The sequence below is a fragment of the Budorcas taxicolor genome, chromosome 12 (assembly GCF_023091745.1).
Source record: "Budorcas taxicolor isolate Tak-1 chromosome 12, Takin1.1, whole genome shotgun sequence".
NCBI classification, from domain to species: domain Eukaryota; kingdom Metazoa; phylum Chordata; class Mammalia; order Artiodactyla; family Bovidae; genus Budorcas; species Budorcas taxicolor.
Window position 1 is genome coordinate 69,812,271 of NC_068921.1, and position 20,432 is coordinate 69,832,702.

The 20,432-nt window shown below is 42.4% G+C and overlaps 1 protein-coding gene and 1 non-coding gene across 2 annotated transcripts in view; both read left to right on the top strand.

Moving 5' to 3' along the window:
- The window catches only part of LOC128057588 (ATP-binding cassette sub-family C member 4-like), a 286,799-nt gene that overhangs the window by 180,934 nt on the left and 85,433 nt on the right, over positions 1-20,432 (top strand). Inside the window, exons 12-14 of the mRNA XM_052650036.1 lie at positions 1,234-1,328; positions 1,518-1,604; positions 14,205-14,301. Of these exons, the coding sequence (XP_052505996.1) occupies positions 1,234-1,328; positions 1,518-1,604; positions 14,205-14,301 (279 nt within the window). The remainder of the gene's footprint in view (positions 1-1,233; positions 1,329-1,517; positions 1,605-14,204; positions 14,302-20,432) is intronic.
- On the top strand, positions 13,663-13,769 carry LOC128057895 (U6 spliceosomal RNA). The gene has a single exon (XR_008200352.1). It is a non-coding gene; the product is annotated as a U6 spliceosomal RNA (small nuclear RNA).

Genomic DNA, 20,432 nt, shown 5'->3' on the forward strand with positions numbered 1-20,432 from the left:
GAGTTTGTGAATTGAAACACTCTTGTCACGCCCAGGAGATTTATTAGCTGGAGCTCTAAGTTAGCTCCTTTTCAGAGAGAGGTGGTGGGGGACAGCCCCCCATAATGTCAGAAGTGTGGGTGAAAGCATAAAGCAGTAAGGTAGGCAGACTCTAGTTTTGGGGGTAGATGCTCGAGAATCTCCAGGTGGACCCCTGAGGCTTGATCCTGCCTTTGCGTATGCCAAGCCTCCTTCCTCACGACCTTTGCCATGGGCGGGATTCCTCACGCTGTCTCCCAGCAATGCCCCAGACACACAGTCCTCCTCTTCTGTTACAGCCCATACTGTCATCAGGTCTTCTAGACTCCACCTTCCATATGTGTCTGGAGTGTGACCCCGCCTCTCCATTCCTGCTGCTCCCACTCTGGTCCTGGGCACCGTCATCTCTCACCTAGATTATTCCAGTAGTCTCCTTGCTTGTATCTGCCCTCATCTTTCTCCCATTATCATCTGTTTTCTACAAAATGCAGGACTGATTTCTTAAAAATCTCAGACCATGTCAATACTCCCCTTCCTCCTTTATTGGAGTGACCCCATGCTCCGTCTTCTCTGTCTCTGCCCTCACTCCCCTCATTCCTACTCAGCTCTGCTCTCCTGAACCCTTGCTTGTCCTTGTCCTTGCTTGTCCTGAACCCCTTGGGCATCTCCCCCATGGCCCTTGCATCCGCCCCTCCCTCTGGAAGGATCTCCAGGTCTGCCTGAGCCCCTCCCCCTCCCCCAGATCTGTTCACACCCCCTTTGAGCAGAGCCCTCCCAACCTAGTGTGGACTTACTTCCCTCCTTCAGTCTCCATCCCCCTGAGCCGGCTTCCTTTTCCTTCTCATCCTCAGTACTTGTGCTCAGGTTAATTTTACATGTCGTCCGTCTCCCACCATGGAAGGAAATTCTGAGACTTTGTTTCCTCATGGCCGAATTCATGTGTCCAGAACGATGCCTGATGTATAATCGATGCTCAATAAATACCTGTTATAATGATCAAATGCATAAATGCTGTGAAAAAAATATACAATGAAAACACATTAAAATTCCTGAGATTTTTTTTTAATGTTCAAAGTTACAATTTAGTTGCTATGAAAATAAGCACACTGCTGCTGATCAAACACTTGTATGAAGTACTAACGCTGAAGGGCTAAGATGGCAGGAGGACAACACATTTTAATTCTTTATTTTTTTCCCTTTTCTCTCTCCATGTAGGATTTACAATTTCTGGAAAATGGAGATCTAACTGTTGTAGGAGACCGAGGAACCACACTAAGTGGAGGGCAGAAAGTCCGGGTCAGCCTTGCAAGGTAAATGGCATTTCAGTTTTCATCCTGCCCCTTCTTCTCCATGGCTCCGGGTAGGCCTGTGTGAAGCAGGATCTTGGCTCCTTCCCTAGGCTCTTGAAATGAACATAGTGTTTGAACATTGTCGTGATTCAGAGGTGAGACTCAAGGAGTGTGAAGTGTCCTCTCCTGACATCTCTCTCTGTTTTCTAGAGCTGTGTATCAGGATGCAGACATCTACCTCCTGGATGATCTGCTCAGTGCAGTGGATGCAGAAGTCAGCAGGCACTTGTTTGAACAGTGAGTTTGCTCCTGTTTTCTATCATTTCTTCTTTCCAGGAACCCTGTAGAAACCAGGGAAGAGAGCCCAGGAAAGCCTTTGTACTTTGGGAGACTCAACTCGCTCTGCCTGGTGTCTCTCCCTCCCTTCCCTTCCCTCCACAGAAGATCTATCATAGAGAAATTTTGCGTCATGCTGAGGTCAGGGCAGGAAAATACAGAATGTGCTTCCAGTGTGCAGAGGACAGTGGGGTCTGTGCTTTAGGGAGTGAGGGATAGATGGCAGCTTTCCCCCTACTACTTGTAGCTGCTGAATCCAGACCCTAGGGATAAGAAGGAGTATATATAGGGTGGTCTGGTGGTATAGTGGTTAAGAATCTGCGTTGCAATATAGTGGACATGGGTTTGATCCCTGTTGGAGAACTAAGATCTCTTATGCCATGGAGTAACTAAGCCCGTGGGTCACAACTTTGAGCCCGCATGCTCCAGAGCCTGCACACCACAGCTTGAAAGTCTGCATCACAACAAAAGATGCTGCATGAAATGACTAAGGCCTTACCCAGCCAAATAAAAAAAAAATATCTAAAAAGAAGAAAGATGATGTACGCTTTTTAAATTGGAGAATGGGACTAGGTGACCTGCTACTTGGTTGCCAGTTCTTTTCCTCCATCATTTGTTTAAGGCATGTTAGAAGTGAAGATTTTAGTACTGACATATGACTTCTGTGGAAAGGCCTTGTTGGGTTATTATGCTTGTCATTCCATCGGTTTGAAATTCTTACTAAAGTCTAGAATTTCAAAGTGATTTATTCCTCACCAGTATATGGCCTCAAACATTAACATTGCTTCATCAATGCTTAGTAGAATTAATACTTAGACCCACATGTAGGGTTAACTTGAATTTGAAACTAGGTATCTAGAATCTGGCTTAAGTCCTGACTCTCACTTTGTGTTTCTGGAATTTGTTGTTGGTAGTTCTTGTTTGACCACTGAATCCCTGAGGTAGAAAAACTCTGATGCTTTTCTGTGTATAATGTGTCCTAATACATGCTGACTGAGACCTCTGCTGGAATCTAGATGGGTCTTTTTGAAAGTCTCACAAACTTGCTTATTCTGAAGCAGCATTCACATCTACTCCATCTTGCTGTTGTTCACCTTGGTGAAGCCAACCAGTCCTTCCAGCTGCACTTATTAAAGCCCTGCTGTGTGCCCTGAGATCGATGCCCTTAGAGATGTCACTGCACAAAACCTCTTAGTTTACAAAGGAAGACGGTCAGCCAGGAGAGGGGAAGGACCCACACTGGGCAGAATTAAGGGAGACTAGGATGCTCAGCTCTCATTCCTGTCTGTAAGGAACCTGTCTCTACGTGGAGCTCGTTAAGACAGATGCCTGGGAAAAGGTCAGCAACTCAGTTCAGTTCAGTCACTGAGTCGTGTTCAACTCTTTGTGACCCCATGGACTGCAGCATGTCAGGTCTCCCTGTCCAACACCAACTCCCGGAGTTTACTCAAACTCATGCCCATTGAGTCAGTGATGTCATCCAACCATCTCATCCTCTGTCATCCCCTTCTCCTGCTGCCTTCAATCTTTCCCAGCATCAGGATCTTTTCCAATGAGTCAGTTCTTTGCATCAGGTGGCCAAAGTATTGGAGTTTCAGCTTCAGCATCAGTCCTTCCAATAAATATTCAGGACTGATTTCCTTTAGGATGGACTGGTTGGATCTCCTTGCAGTCCAAGGGACTCTCAAGGGTCTTCTCCAACACCACAGTTCAAAAGCATCAATTCTTTGGTTCAGCTGTGGCTCAGACGGTAAAGCATCTTGCTTACGATGTGGGAGACCTGGGTTCGATCCCTGGGTCGGGAAGATCCTTTGGAGAAGAAAATGGCAACCCACTCCAGTACTCTTGCCTGGAAAATCCCATGGACAGAGAAGCATGGTGGACTACAGTCCACGGGATCGCAAAGAGTCGGACACGACTGAGTGACTTCACTTTCACTTTCAGCTTTTTTATGGTTCAACTCTCTCATCCATACACGACCACTGGAAAAACCATAGCTTTGACTAGGTGGACGTTTGTTGGCAAAGTAATGTCTCTGCTTTTTAATAAGATGTCTAAGTTGGTCATAACTTTTCTTGCAAGAAGCAAGTGTCTTTTAATTTCATGGCTGCAATCACCATCTGGAGTGATTTTGGAGCCCCCCAAAATAAAGTCTGTCACTGTTTCCCCATCTATTTGCCACGAAGTGATGGGACCAGATGCCATGATCTTAGTTTTATGAATGTTGAGTTTTAAGCCAACTTTTTCACTCTCCTCTTTCACTTTCGTCAAGAGGCTCTTTAGTTTTTCTTCACTTTCTGCCATAAGGGTGGTGTCATCAGCATGTTTTGATATTTGATATCTGCATATTTGATATTATTGATATTTCTTCCAGCAATCTTGATTCCCGCTTGTGGTTCATCCAGCCAGCATTTCTCATGATGCCCTCTGCATGTAAGATGACAATATACAGCCTTGACATACTCCTTTACCAATTTGGAACCAGTCTGTTGTTCCATGTCCAGTTCTAACTGTTGCTTTTTAACATTTAGAGGGTTTTAATACAGGATAGTCGGAGAAGGCAATGGTACCCCACTCCGGTACTCTTGCCTGGAAAATCCCATGGACGGAGGAGCCTGGTAGGCTGCAGTCCACGGGGGTCGCTAAGAGTCAGACATGACTGAGAGGCTTCACTTTCACTTTTCACTTTCATGCATTGGAGAAGGAAATGGCAACCCACTCTAGTGTCTTGCCTGGAGAATTCCAGGGACGGGGGATCCTTGTGGGCTGCTATCTATGGGGTCGCACAGAGTCGGACACAACTGAAGTGACTTAGCGGCAACAATACAAGATAGTAAGTGCTGAGTGAAGGCAGAAGTGGTAGCTGGAGGCTTTCATTGAAACTGGAAAGCTCCCTGTGCCCAGAGCTGAGCACGAAGTGCCCTGGGGGCCTGCAGGCTGGGCAGGTGTGTGGAGGCTGAGAGGCAGACCGTGTCCTTTGCTGAAGGAAGAGTAGAAGCTCAGGTATGGAGGGAAGAGGAAGCAGGGCTGTGAGGAGAGCAGCAGACAAGTCCTTGCCTGGAAGAGGTGGGGTGTTTGGCAAAGAGAAGCTATTTGGAAATTCTTGTTGTCAGGTCCTGTGTTAGTTTGCTGGGGCTGTGTCCATCCAGGCTGCTCTCACAGGAGACCAGAGCCTGGGAAGCTTAGAAATAACAGAAGTTTATCTCTCATAGTTTTGGAAGCTGGCAAAGTCTAAGATCAAGGTGTGGGCAGTTTGTTTTCTCTGTAGACCTCTCTACTTGGCTTCTGATGGCATTCTCCTCACTGTGTCCTCACATGGTCCTCCCTCTGTCCATGTGCACCCCTGTGTCTCTGTCCTTATGTCTTAGTCTCCTCTTCTAAGGACACCAGTCAGATTATAATTGGCCCACCCTAATGGCCTCATCTAACTTAAATACCTTTTGAAAGATCCTGTCACCAAATTCTAAGGTACTGGGGGTATAGACATCAGTATGTACATTTGTAGGGGAAATAATTCTTTCAAAACTCACAATTCATGCTACTTCACAAAGTAAAAAGATTTCAGCAGTTAGCAGTGCATGTAGGTAAGAGAGAGACATGTGGGGGCAGCTCTGAGCTCTGGATACAAGGAGCTGGTATTTCACATTCACTAGCAGGGTCATTATACGAGTTCTACCAAAATTTGTGTGTAACTTGTGCTTAGTGCTGGGGTGATGAAAGAGCTCTGGATATGAATGGTGATGATGGTTACACAATGTAAATGTACTTAATGTTACTGACCTGTATACTTAAAAATGGTTAAAATGGTAGATTTCATATTATGTGTATTTTACCACACAAAAATTGCACAGTAGTACTGACTCTTTCAAAGTACATAAGAGCAGAACAGCTGACACTTGGCATGGCCTCGAGCTCTCTGGTCTAACCCCCTTTCCTACCCTCTCTTGATCATGGCTTGATGAATTTTCCCTTAGAGAAATGCCTTGTGTTTTGTCATGAGTTCAGTGATGGCTCTAGTAACTGTGGCAGAGATTCTCCATCCTGCCCTTCTGGTATCATTAGTAGCTCAGCCTTCCTGTTCTCAATACCCCACCCTGAACTCACAAATGTCTGTCACTCTGTCTTTTGTGAATCTTCACAAATTCTCCATCAGTGTAAGAAGAGATTCTGCTGACTGTTGTATTTGCATCACCAGGAGGGGAGGAGACAGTGTTCTGATTGTCAAGTGTCGCTGTGCTATCACAGAAGCTCTCCCAAGTTCTTTTCTGAACCCAGGATGTGTTTTTAAAGTCCTTTCAACATTTTGAGTTTAATGGCTCTGGATGTACACTTGATAGAAGCAAGCTTGTTAATTAAGACTATCCTTTGCTAATCAGAACCACATTCTCTGGGGAAACTTAGGGCAGCGAGCATGAATGCAGTATTTAGGATCTCACTTAGTAACAACTGAGAATGTTCTCAGTCAGTTAGAAAATTGGATGGAACATTATGCTGTGAGAGATGGTGGTTGTGTTGAAGCTTAATAATGGGGAGTATTTTGTATTAAAAGTGAGTGAATCATATTTCTACTAGCCATTAACAGTTTTCTTCAGTCATGAATCTATAGCCAAGGTTATTAAGGTCCACAAGTTTTACACCTATATGTTGTTACACTTACTACACTAAGTGAGTTCTATCACCTACATAAGGTGAGGGGCCTTAGGTGAACTGATGCAGTGACCCCTGTGTTCAGCCATGGATCGTGTCCTGGTCCAGCCCTACATCATCAGATCCCCCACCTCCTGCATCATCTGCTCTTCAGGTCTGTCCTGATCAGATTCTGACACTGCTGTCTACACAGCTAACCCTCCTGTTCCAGCCCTTCATAGATCCCCCCCTGTACCCCCACCCCATTCAGGATGCAGTTCCAGGTCTTCAAACAGAGAACAGGCTTCTTTGCCTTCTGCCCCATCAATCTTTCCAGCTCATCCCCACACCCAATCAGTATCTGGCTGTGCTGGATTTATGGGGGGTCCTTTCTCACCCCTGTCTGTCCGTACACACTGGTCTCTCTGTCCCAGAGCCAGGGAGCAGTGTACCAGCACACAAAAGGAAGGTGGAAGATGGGTCCTGCCATTCCCACTTGCTCCTCCGGGGGCTACCATGCCCTCTGTCTTCCCACAGCCCTCAGTGGATGCACTTGACCATTTATGAGTCCCCCTCACTGCCACCCCCTCCCCACCTCAACCCTAAGCAGTGAGTGCAGGAAGGTGCCTCAGCCCAGCATGCTCTGTCACAGGACCCCTGCATCTGCTGTGTCTTCTTCCAGGATTTTTCCCCAGAGAGTCTCAGGGCTCCCATGTCACCCTATCTAAGATAGCAGTGCCCCCTGCTTTTCCTTCAGAGCACACATCACAGCCCAATAGTGCATGTTTCTATACTAGTTCAGTGTATTCCCCTCTCCATGGTGCAGAGTGTTGTCTACTGTCTTGACATGTGGGTGTATCCTCAGCACTTGGGATAGCACCTCTGCCTAACCAAAATCTGCCAGTTGAATGAATGAAGGTGGGACTCTGTATTACTTATAACCCTTCTACAATAACCTACCATGTCACCTTTTAACACAGCATTTATATAGGATTATTTTGATATAAGGAATTATATGGTTAACAGCTCTTATCTAGAAATAATGTGTAAACAGCTCATCATTGAAGCAATTATTTTTTAATGGCATGACTTGGAAAACTTTACTCTTATAAATTGGAAAATAAAGTATTTTTCTAGAGATTTGGATAAAAATTATTATTTGGGAAGAAGTTCAAAGTCATCAACTGATCACTTCATTGTAATTATATTACCTCATCTGTGATGGAATGTTAGGAAGAAAACATTTTAAAACTTTTCAGTTGGTCCATCTTGGATAAAGCAGCCCATCATATTTGATTAACATCTGCCTTTGGGGACTATTGAAAGGTAATTTGAACTAAAGAAAAACAATTCCATGAATTCCAAAGAACATTCCCAAGAATGTTCAAATTGCTGTACAACTGCACTCATTCCATAAGCTAGCAAGGTAATGCTCAAAATCCTACAAGCTAGGCTTCAGCAGTATGTGAAATGAGAAATTCCAGATGTACGAGCTGGCTTTAGAAAAGGCAGAGGAACCAGAGATCAAATTGCCATCATTTGCTGAATCATAGAGAAAGAAAGGAAATCTAAAAAATATCCACTTCTTTTTCATTGACTATGCTAAAGCCTTTAACTGTGTGGATCACAACAAACTGTGGAAAATTCTTTAAGAGATGGGAATACCAGACTAATTTACCTGTCTCCTGAAAAACCTGTATGTGGATCAAGAAGCAAGAGTTAGAACTAAACATGGAACAACTGACTGGTTCAAAATTAGGAAAGGAGTATGTCCCTCAAAAAATAAGAAAAAAATCAAATAAATAACCTAACTCTATACATAAAGCAACTAGGAAAGGAAGAAATTAAGAACCCCAGGGTTAGTAGAAGGAAAGAAATCTTAAAAATTGGGGCAGAAATAAATGCAAAAGAAACAAAAAAGACCATAGCAAAAACAACAAAGCCAAAGCTGGTTCTCTGAGAGGGTAAATAAAATTGACAAACCATTAGCCAGACTCATCAAGAAACAAAGGGAAAAGAATCAAATAAACAAAATTAAAAATGAAAATGGAGAGATCACAACAGACAACACAGAAATACAAAGGATCATAAGAGACTACTGTCAGCAATTATATGCCAATAAAATGGACAACGTGGAAGAAATGGACAAATTCTTAGAAAAGTGCAACTTTCCAAAACTGAACCAGGAAGAAATAGAAAATCTTAACAGACCCATCACAAGCACGGAAATTGAAACTGTAATCAGAAATCTTCCAGCAAACAAAAGCCCAGGTCCAGACGGCTTCACAGCTGAATTCTACCAAAAATTTCGAGAAGAGCTCACACCTATCCTACTCAAAGTCTTCCAGAAAATTGCAGAGGAAGGTAAACTTCCAAACTTGTTCTATGAGGCCACCATCACCCTAATACCAAAACCTGACAAAGATGCAAAAAAAAAAAAAAAAGAAAACTACAGGCCAGTATCACTGATGAACATAGATGCAAAAATCCTTAACAAAATTCTAGCAGTCGGAATGCAACGACCCATTAAATAGATCATACACCATTACCAAGTGGGCTTTATCCCAGGGATGCAAGGATTCTTCAGTATCTGCAAATCAATCAATGTGATACACCACATTAACAAATTGAAAAATAAAAGCCATATGATTATCTCAATAGATGTAGAGAAAGCCTTTGACAAAATTCAACATCCATTTATGATAAAAACTCTCCAGAAAGCAGGAATAGAAGGAACATACCTCAACATAATAAAAGCTATATATGACAAACCCACAGCAAACATTATCCTCAATGGTGAAAAATTCAAAGCATTTTCCCTAAAGTCAGGAACAAGACAAGGGTGCCCACTTTCACCACTACTATTCAACATAGTTTTGGAAGTGTTGGCTGCAGCAGTCAGAGCAGAAAAAGAAATAAAAGGAATCCAAGTTGGAAAAGAAGAAGTAAAACTCTCACTGTTTGCAGATGACATGATCCTCTACATAGAAAACCCTAAAGATTCCACCAGAAAATTACTAGAGCTAATCAATGAATATAGTAAAGTTGCAGGATATAAAATCAACACACAGAAATCCCTTGCATTCCTATACACTAATAATGAGAGAATAAAAAGAGAAATTAAGGAAACAATTCCATTCACCATTGCAACAAAAAGAATAAAATACTTAGGAATATATCTACCTAAAGAAGCTAAAGACCTTTATATAGAAAACTATAAAACACTGATGAAAGAAATCAAAGAGGACAGTAATAGATGGAGAAATATACCATGTTCATGGATTGGAAGAATCAATATAGTGAAAATGAGTATACTACCCAAAGCAATCTACAGATTCAGTGCAATCCCTATCAAGCTACCAGCGGTCTTTTTCACAGAGCTAGAACAAATAACCTCACAATTTGTATGGAAACACAAAAAACCTCGAATAGCCAAAGCAATCTTGAGAAAGAAGAATGGAACTGGAGGAATCAACCTGCCTGACTTCAGGCTCTACTACAAAGCCACAGTCATCAAGACAGTATGGTACTGGCACAAAGACAGACATACAGATCAATGGAACAAAATAGAAAGCCCAGAGATAAATGCACACACCTATGGACACCTTGTCTTCGACAAAGGAGGCAAGAATATACAATGGAGTAAAGACAATCTCTTTAACAAGTGGAGCTGGGAAAACTGGTCAACCACTTGTAAAAGAATGAACTAGAACACTTTCTAACACCACACACAAAAATAAACTCAAAATGGATTAAAGATCTAAATATAAGGCCAGAAACTATAAAACTCCTAGATGAGAACATAGGCAAAACACTCTCTGACATAAATCACAGCAGGATCCTCTATGGCCCACCTCCCAGAATACTGGAAATAAAAGCAAAAATAAATAAATGGGATCTAATTAAAATTAAAAGCTTCTGCACAACAAAGGAAACTCTAAGAAAGGTGAAAAGACAGCCTTCAGAATGGGAGAAATTAATAGCAAATAAAGCAACTGACAAAAAAATTAATCTCATAAATATACAAGCAACTCCTGTAGCTCAATTCCAGAAAAATTAATGATCCAATCAAAAAATGGGCCAAAGAACAAAGCAGACATTTCTCTAAAGAAGACATACAGATGACTAACCAACACATGAAAAGATGCTCAACATCACTCATTATCAGAGAAATGCAAATCAAAACCACCATGAGGTACCATTTCACACCAGTCAGAATGGCTGTGATCCAAAAGTCTGCAAGCAATAAATGCTGGAGAGGGTGTGAAGCAAAGGGAACCCTCTTACACTGTTGGTGGGAATGAAAACTAGTACAGCCACTATGGAGAACAGTGTGGAGATTCCTTAAAAAGCTAGAAATAGAACTGTCTTATGACCCAGCAATCCCTCTACTGGGCATACACACCAAGGAAACCAGAATTGAAAGAGACACATGTACCCCAATGTTCATAGCAGCACTGTTTATAATAGCCAGGACATGGGAGCAACTTAGATGTCCATCAGCAGATGAATGGATAAGAAAGCTGTGGTACATATCCACAATGGAGTATTACTCAGCCATTAAAAAGAATACATTTGAATCAGTTCTAATGAGGTGGATGAAACTGGAGCCTATTACACAGAATGAAGTAAGCCAGAAAGAACAACACTAATATAATATACTAACACATATATATGGAATTTAGAAAGATGGAAATGATAACCCTGTATGCGAGACAGCAAAAGAGACACACATGTATAGAACAGTCTTTTGCACTCTGTGGGAGAGGGAGAGGGTGGGATGATTTGGGAGAATGGCATTGAAACATATATAATATCATATATGAAATGAATCGCCAGTCCAGGTTCAGTGCATGATACAGGATGCTTGGGGCTGGTGCATTGGGACAACCCAGAGGGATGGTATGAGGAGGGAGGTGAGAGGGAGGCTCAGGATGGGGAACATGTGTACACCCGTGGTGGATTCATGTTGATGTATGGCAAAACCAATACAATATTGTAAAGTAATTAGCCTCCAATTAAAATAAATAAATTTATATTTTTTAAAAATGAAAAAAAAAAAAGAAAAATAAAAGGAAAGGAGTATGTCAAGCCTGTATATTGTCACCCTGCTTATTTCACTTTTATGCAGAATACATCATGTAAAATGCTGCGCTGGATGAATCACAAGCTGGAATCAAGATTGCTGGGAGAAATATGAATAAGCTCAGATTTGCAGAAGATGCCACCCTTAATGGCAGAAAGTGAAGTGGAACTAAAGAACCTCTTGATGAGGGTGAAAGTGTATACATGTGTATTCTCAGTCATGTCTGACTGAACCCCATGGACTGAAGCCTGCCAATCTCCTTTGTCCATGGAGTTTTCCAGGCAAGAATACTGGAGTGGGTTTCCATTTCTTTCTACAGGGGATCTTCCAAACCCAGGGATTGAACCCATGTCTCCTGCATTGGCAGGCAAATTCTTTATCAGCGTGCCACCTGAGGATGAAAGAAGAGAGTGAAAAAGCTGGCTTGTAGCTCAATGTTAATAAACTAAGATTTCCCTGGTGGCTCAGAGGTTAAAGCGTCTGCCTCCAATGCGGGAGACCTGGGTTCGATCCCTGGGTTGGGAAGATCCCCTGGAGAAGGAAATGGCAACCCACTCCAGTATTCTTGCCTGGAAAATCCCATGGACAGAGGAGCCTGGTGGGCTGCAGTCCACGGGGTCACAAAGAGTCGGACACGACTGAGTGACTTTACTTGCTTACTTATGACATCCAGTCCCACCACTTCATGCCAAATAGAAGGGGAAAATGTAGAAACAGTGACATTTTATTTTTCTGGGCTCCAAAATCACTGTGGACAGTGACTGCAGCCATGAAATTAAAAGACACTTGCTCTCTGGAAGGAAAACTATGATAAACCTAGACAGTGTATTAAAAGGCAAAGACATCACTTTGTGGACAAGTCTGTATTGTCATAGCTATGGTTTTTCCAGTAGTCATATACGAATGTGAGAGTTGGTCCACAAAGAAGGCTGAGTACCAATAATTGATGCTTTCAAATTGTGGTCATGGAGAGGACTCTTGAGAGTCCCTTGGACTTCAAAATGATCAAACAAGTCAGTTCTAAAGGAAATCAGTCCTGAATATTCATTGGAAGGACAGATGCTGAAGCTGAAGCTCCGGTTCTTTGGCCACCTGATGTAAAGAGCCAACCCATTGGAAAAGACCCTGACACTGGGAAAGATTGAAGGCAAAAGGAGAAGGGGGTAGCAGAGTAGGAGATGGTTAGAGAGCATCATTGACTCAATGGACATGAATTTGAGCAAACTGTGGAGACAGTGGAGGACAGGGAAACCTGGTGTGCTGCAGTCCATGGGGTCACAGAGAGTTGGACATGACTTATGGACTGATTGACAACAATTCCATGAAAAACTTTAGTACTAACTGGAGAGGGGGTTACTCAGTCAAGAAACTTAGGTACAAAAGCTAAAAGGTAAGGTAAATGTCAAAAGGTAAAAATAAATCTGTTTGGAATCAATGAAACGATGGTGAGTGTGTCTGCATCCCAGGGTCTTCTTTCTGATCACAGACCCTGTGTCCAGAGGGTCCCCTCAGAATTTTTCTATTCTGAGTCCAAAGCATATGACCACTTGTAGTTAGGGAGGAGTGGGGAGGGGAGCTGATATTTACTGAGCAGACTGGTGGTTAGACTTCTCAGAACATGTGATTGCCATTGATGTTATTCTGAGATGAAGAAACTGAGATTTAGTGGCTCATCTAATGGAACTAAGCTGCAGTCTAGTGCCTCCAGGTTCTCCATTTGACTCACTCAGAAGGCTGAGCTCTGGCCCATGTTCCTGAGATTTGCTTTGTTAGGGTTCAGGGCACTCAGAGTACTTGCCTGGAGCCCTGCCCATGCTCACTGGGGCCTTGGACCTGGCTACTCACTTCTCTGAAGGGACTGTGGATCCTGTAGGAAGAGCCTGGGGCTGAGTTCCTCGGAGTCTGCATTTAAAATGTAGGGGCAGTTTGAGGGGGTTTCTGTGAGAAAAAAAAACAAAAAACAAGTTTGGATAGTTTGGGGGGTCTTGGCTAAGAGAATTGTGTCTTGAGCTGCTGGATGATTTCCTCTGATTTGGGCCATTTGGACTCTCATCTTTCATTTTCATTTTCAGAAAGTTTTCAGTTCAAATGAAAAGTTTAATTCTTGGTTGGGATGGAATGTTGCAGGGACATATGGAGGCCACACTAGCATTCATTTTCTATGTAATGCTATTTGGGAAGAAGAGTCTAGAAAATGCACTCTGGCAAAGGTTACCAAGAGTCTATTAATTTTTTTGTTTTTACTATATACATTATAAATCATAACCAATCACTTAGAAAACTTCCTGAGAAAAAATGTACAGAGTTGTGCTCACTTTGGCAGCACATATACTAAAATTGGAACAATACAGAAAAGATTAGCATGGCCCCTGCACAAGGATGACACGCAAATTCGTGAAGCGTTCCATATTAAAAAAAAAAATGTACAGAGTTTTAAATGACATAGATTCCTCTTCTCCCATTCTTGTATAGTGATGAAATAGTGTTTTAGTTCAGTCTGGTTTTGGAATCTCAGTATTGGTCAGTTGTTTATCATCATGAAACATGTAAATAATTGATGAGTTTTTTAAGGAAAAAAAAAAAACCCTAGCTGTTGGCGCCTCCTTCACTGGACTGCTTTTTAGAATTTTTTAGCAGAGCTGGATTCAAGTTTGCTGCTGATTAATTTGAGGACCTAGTCAGATTTATTACTTTAGATTGGTACTTAGTGTGTATTATTTATTTGGTATTTGAACCATGGATCTTCAACTCCTATGTTGTCTTTGTCTCATTATATTTTCAAAATATGTGTTTTCAATGGGAAGAACCCCCATTCATGTTTTTACATACTGTACCTTTTATGTTTGTAGGTGTATTTGCCAAGTCTTGCATGAGAAGATCACAATCTTAGTTACTCATCAGTGGCAGTACCTAAAAGATGCAAGTCAAATTCTGCTATTGGAGAAGGTAAGTAAATTCTAGAAGTCTGTGGAACTTGCTAACACTCAGGTGTGTTGAAAGCCAGGCCTCCCAAAAGGTCACTCTCCTTGGATTAATGGTAAATACCCTCTTCTCCCTCAGTTGTACACTCCCTTCTCAGAGCTGGTGGTATTGAGAATGAATCCAAAGCCCTATAGAAATGTCACTATTACACTCTAAGTCACATGAAGCCTAAAGTGTATAGGAGTGCAACCGCAAGGCTACTGAATCATCATTGTTCTAGTGAAATTGTTCAGGATAATGATGCAATGTTATTTAGAACTTTTTGTTTTCCTTTTCCAGGATTTAAGTCAAATTGTATTATTTGGAAATTAGAAATATTAAGACCTGTTTGTATCCACATGATTGTCATGCACAGTGTGCCTGAAGAGCACCTTCCATTAGTATAGGGAGCAAGGTTGGGTAGCTGAGCACCCAGGTCAGAGATGCCCACTCTGCTGGTGTTGCCAGTTGCTGGTCTCCCCGCCCAGGTCTCTCTGTCTCTGATATGTGTGGGAGCCACTGCAGCAGGAGGGCAGGGCCCTGCCCTCATGGGGCTCCTGTTCTTATGGGGAGGATGTGACAAAGAAGGTGCCATCCTGGCTGCCTCCCTGAGGAGCTGGTGCCTCACAGGGTCTGAGTGACATGAAGGTGGGGACTGTGCTGTCACCTGGGAGAGGGTATCTGAGGCAGGGGGTCTGAAGGAAGAAGCTGACCTGGCAGGTTAGAGGAACAGCAGCAAGACCAGCGTGTCTGACGAGAGTGAGCAGGGGGGCATGAAGGGAGCTGGTCTCTGAGCAGTAGGCAGTGAGCCCAGAAGTGAGATGGAAGCCTTGGATGGTCCAGAGCAGAGGAGGATGTGGTCTGATGTGAGATTTAAAAGATTCCTCTGACGGTCATTGGAGAGGTGACAGCAGAAGCAGTTAGAAGTCTTAGTAAAGCTGAGGAGACAGAACTGTGGGCTCATGCAAGGGTATCAGTTTCTAGAGCTGCCATAACAAAGCACTGCAAACTGGGTGACTTAAAACAACAGAAGTTTATTTTATTTTATTGAAATATAGTTGATTTACAATATTGTATTAATTTCTGCTGTACAGTGAAGTGATTCAGTTATACATATACATATATTTATTTTAAAATATTCTTTTCATTATGATTTATTATAGGATACTTAATATAATTCTTTGTGTGCTACACAGTAGGACCTTGTTGTTTGTCCATTCCATATATAATGCTTACATCTGCTAATCCAAAACGTCGTACCTGAAGTCTCCCCAGCTCCCTCCTTGTTGGGAACTACAGGTCTGTTCTCTCTGTCCTCAAAACAACAGAAATTTATTGTCTCCCTGTTCTGGAGGCTACAAGTCCCCAGTCCAGGTGCTGGCAGGGCTGTGCTCTCCCTGAAGTTTGCAGGGGGGAATCCTTCCTTCCTGCCACTGGTGTGTGCCAGCCTTCCTTGGGTTCCTTGGCTTCCAGCTGCAGTATTGTGGTCTCTGTTTCTGATACCACATGGCCATTATCCCTTGTTTGTCTGAATTTCTTCTGTTCTCATGAGGACATCAATCATATTGGGTTTAAGGTCACCCTGCTCCAATGTGGCCTCATCTTAGCTTGATTGCATCTGCAAAGACCCTGCTTCCAAATAAGGTCGGTTCACAGGTATCAGGTTTAGGGCTTGAACACAACTTTTTAAGGGGCCACCATTCAGTGAACAATACCTCACATGATTGGGAATGGGTTGGAGATTAGTGAGAACTTTTCAGACTTGGTAATTGTTTGATGTTTCACCCCTTGGTTTGTCTGTGTCTGTGCCTCAGCACCTGTGTTGTTAACCCTTGTCTCTTTCAACAGACCCATGGCCAAATCTCTCACTTATCAAATGAATCTGCTTTAAGAAAGATTGTTAAAATACAGCATCTCTACCTCTTGAAGCAATTCCACGTGTAGACTGTTCTCCACTCCTCCAGGAATGTGGAGCTCAGATTTCTTAAGTTGAGACCAGTTAACTTCACGTGCAGAGCAGATGATGTGCTGTGCTTAGTCACTCAGTCATGTCCAGCTCTTTGTGACCCCAGGCCCCTCTGTCCATGGGGATTCTCCAGGCAAGAATACTGGAGTGGGTTGCCATTCCCTCCTCCAGGGGATCTTCCCATCCCAGGGATTGAACCCAGGTCTTTCGCATTGCAGGCAGATTCTTTACCATCTGTGCCACCAGAGAAGTCCAATAATATTGGAGTGGGTAGCCTATCCCTTCTCCAGGGGATACTGGATCCCAACCCAGGGATCGAACCAGGGTCTCCTGCATTGCAGGTGGATTCTTTACTTGCTGAGCTACCAGGGAATCCCACAGAGCAGGTGATAGTGATACCAGTATGTAAAACCCCACGTTGGCAGTATTGAGTACAGAATAGTGAGAGGCAAAATAACATATTTAGCCAGTCCCTAGATGTTTTGGGGCCCCCTTATTGCTTCTCTTGAGAATACCAGCCTCAATTTTAGAACAACAATTTGTCCACTAGAGAGCACCCCTGGATGAATTGGGGTCCATCCTTTCTATTTGTCTGATCCCTCTCTCACATCAGAGAGGGGATGGCATGCCCCCTTGTCCCCTTGGAATTATCAGGGGGCTTGGCTACTGAGTGAAATTATTGTCTTTGTATCACTAGTAATTTCCTTGCGCAGCTTACAGATACTAAGTAGAAAGTGGTAATTTCATTAAATAAGGTGTATGCATTTTGTCTCTCAAGTGGCACAAGACACAATATATCTTGAATAAAATTCTAATTCTTCAGTATCAGATGGTTCCCAAAGGTTTCATAGGGTTTCTTCCAGGGGACCACCTCAGGGAATAGGATGAGAGGGGTTAAAGGTAGGGTCCTGGGGCACCTTCTTCTACTTGATCTGCTTTAACCAGATGCCCTCCTTTGATTGGTTTGGCATCCTGAAATTTTGGCATTATATTTTGTTTGCCACTGAGTGAATTAGCTGTGTTTTTGTTCATGGGGTTAGAAAATAGTGAAAGCATCTGCATATGAGAGTTCCAAAGAATAGCAAGGAGAGATAAGAAAGCCTTCCTCAGTGATCAGTGCAAAGAAACAGAGGAAAACAATAGAATGGGGAAGACTAGGGATCTCTTCAAGAAAATTAGAGATACCAAGGGAACATTTCATGCAGAGATGGGCACAATAAATGACAGAAATGGTAGGGACCTAACAGAAGCAGAAGACATTAAGAAGAGGTGGCAAGAGTACACAGAAGAAAAAAGATCTTAATGACTCAGATAATCACGATGGTGCCATCACTCACCTAGAGCCAGACAGCCTGGAGTGTGAAGTCAAGTTGGCCTTAGAAAGCCTCACTATGAACAAAGCTAGTGGCAGTGATGGAATTCCAGGTGAGCTCTTTTAAATCCTAAAAGATGATGCTGTGAAAGTGCTGCACTCAATATGCCAGCAAATTTTGTAAAACTCAGCAGTGGCCACAGGACTTGAAAGGGTCAGTTATCATTCCAATCCAAGGAAAGGCAATGCAAAGAATATTCAAACTACCACACAATTGCACTTATCTCACACTCTAGCAAAGTAATGCTCAAAATTCTCCAAGCTAGGCTTCAAAAGGACATGAACTGAAAACTTTCAGATGTTCATGCTGTATTTAGAAAAGGCAGAGGAACCAGAGATCAAATTGCCAACATCCATTGGATCATAGAAAAAGCAAGAGAGTTCCAGAAAAATATTTACTTCTGCTTTATTGACTACGCTAAAGCCTTTGTCTGCATAGATCACAACAAACTGTGGGAAATTCTTCAAGAGACAGAAATACCAGACCACCTGACCTGCCTCCTGAGAAATCTGTATGCAGGTCAAGAAGAAACAGTTAGAACTGGGCACGGAACAGCAGACTGGTTCCAAATGAGGAATGGAGTATGTCAAGATTTTGTATTGTCACCTTATATGTTTAACTTCTATGCAGAGTACATCATGTGAAATACTGGGCTGGATGAAGCACAAGCTGGAATCAAGATTGCCAGGAGATTTATCAATAACTTCAGATACGCAGATAACACCACCCATATGGCAGAAAGCAAAGAAGAACTGAAGAGTCAGTCTCTTGATGAAAGTGAAAAAGGAGAGTGAAAAAGCTGGCTTAAAACTCAACATTCAAAAAACGAAGATCGTGGCATCCAGTTCCATCACTTTATGGCAAACAGATGGGGAAACAAAGGAAACAGTGACAGACTTTATTTTTTTTTGGCTCCAAAATCACTGCAGATGGTGATTGCAGCCATGAAATTAAAAGACGCTTGCTCTTTGGAAGAAAAGCTATGACCAACCTAGATAGCGTTTTTTTTTTTTTTTTTTGTTTGTTTTTTTTTTTAGTTGTCATGTATTCTTTAATTTGATACATTCCTCTAGCCTTCCCTGTTTTTAAGATATTGACACATTTGAAGAATAAAAGGTGCATTCTCCTCTCTCCTTTTTAATGTGCTCTTTCTTGTTTTTAATTTATCTTTCCTCGGGGTTGGTTTTTTTTTTATAGTTTTTTATTTTTTTAATTTTAAAATCTTTAATTCTTACATGTGTTCCCAAACATGAACACCCCTCCCACCTCCCTCCCCATAGCATCTCTGTGGGTCATCCCCATGCACCAGCCCCAAGCATGCTGTATCCTGCGTCAGACATAGACTAGCGATTCAATTCTTACATGATAGTATACATGATAGAATGCCATTCTCCCATATCATCCCACCCTCTCCCTCTCCCTCTGAGTCCAAAAGTCCGTTATACCCAGCTGTGTCTTTTTTCCTATCTTGCATACAGGGTCGTCATTGCCATCTTTCTAAATTCCATATATATGTGTTAGTATACTGTATTGGTGTTTTTCTTTCTGGCTTACTGCCCTCTGTATAATCGGCTCCAGTTTCATCCATCTCATCAGAACTGATTCAAATGAATTCTTTTTAATGGCTGAGTAATACTCCATTGTATATATGTACCACAGCTTTCTTATCCATTCATCTGCTGATGGACATCTAGGTTGTTTCCATGTCCTGGCTATTATAAACAGTGCTGTGATGAACATTGGGGTACATGTGTCTCTTTCAATTCTGGTTTCCTTGGTGTGTATGCCCAGCAGTGGGATTGCTGGGTCATAAGGGAGTTCTATGAAGCAACTGACAAACAACTAATCTCAAAAATATACAAGCAACTTATGCAGCTCGATTCCAGAAAAATAAACGACCCAATCAAAAAATGGGCCAAAGAACTAAATAGACATTTCTCCAAAGAAGACATACGGATGGCTAACAAACACATGAAAAGATGCTCGACATCACTCATTATCAGAGAAATGCAAATCAAAACCACAATGAGGTACCACTTCACACCAGTCAGAATGGCTGCGATCCAAAAATCTGCAAGCAATAAATGCTGGAGAGGGTGTGGAGAAAAGGGAACCCTCCTACACTGTTGGTGGGAATGCAAACTAGTACAGCCACTATGGAGAACAGTGTGGAGATTCCTTAAAAAATTGCAAATAGATAGCGTTTTAAAAAGCAGAGACATTACTTTGCCAACAAACTTCCATCTAGTCAAAGCTATGGTTTTTCCAGTGGTCATGTATCAATGTGAGAGTTGGACCATAAAGAAAGCTGAGCACCAAAGAATTGATGCTTTTGAAATATGGTGTTAGAGAAGACTCTTGAGAGTCCCTTGAACTACTAGGAGATCCAACTAGTTAGTCCTCAAGGAAGTCAGTCCTGAATGTTCATTGGAAGGAATGATGCTGAAGCTGAAGCTCTGATACTTTGGCCTCCTGATATGAAGAACTGACTCATTGGAAAAGGCCCTAATTCTGATAAAGATTGAAGGCGGGAAGAGAAGGTGATGACAGAGGATATGATGGTTGAATGGCATCACTGACTCAATGGACATGAGTTTGGGTAAACTCTGGGAGTTGGTGATGGTCAGGGAGGCCTGGTGTGCTGCAGTCCTTGGGGTTGCAGAGAGTCAGAAACTACTGAGCGACTGAACTGAATTGAACTGGAGAAAGGGAAACTGAAGTAAAATGTCATCTATTTTCAAAGAACTTGATTAGATTGGCAGTTCAGTTCAGTTCAG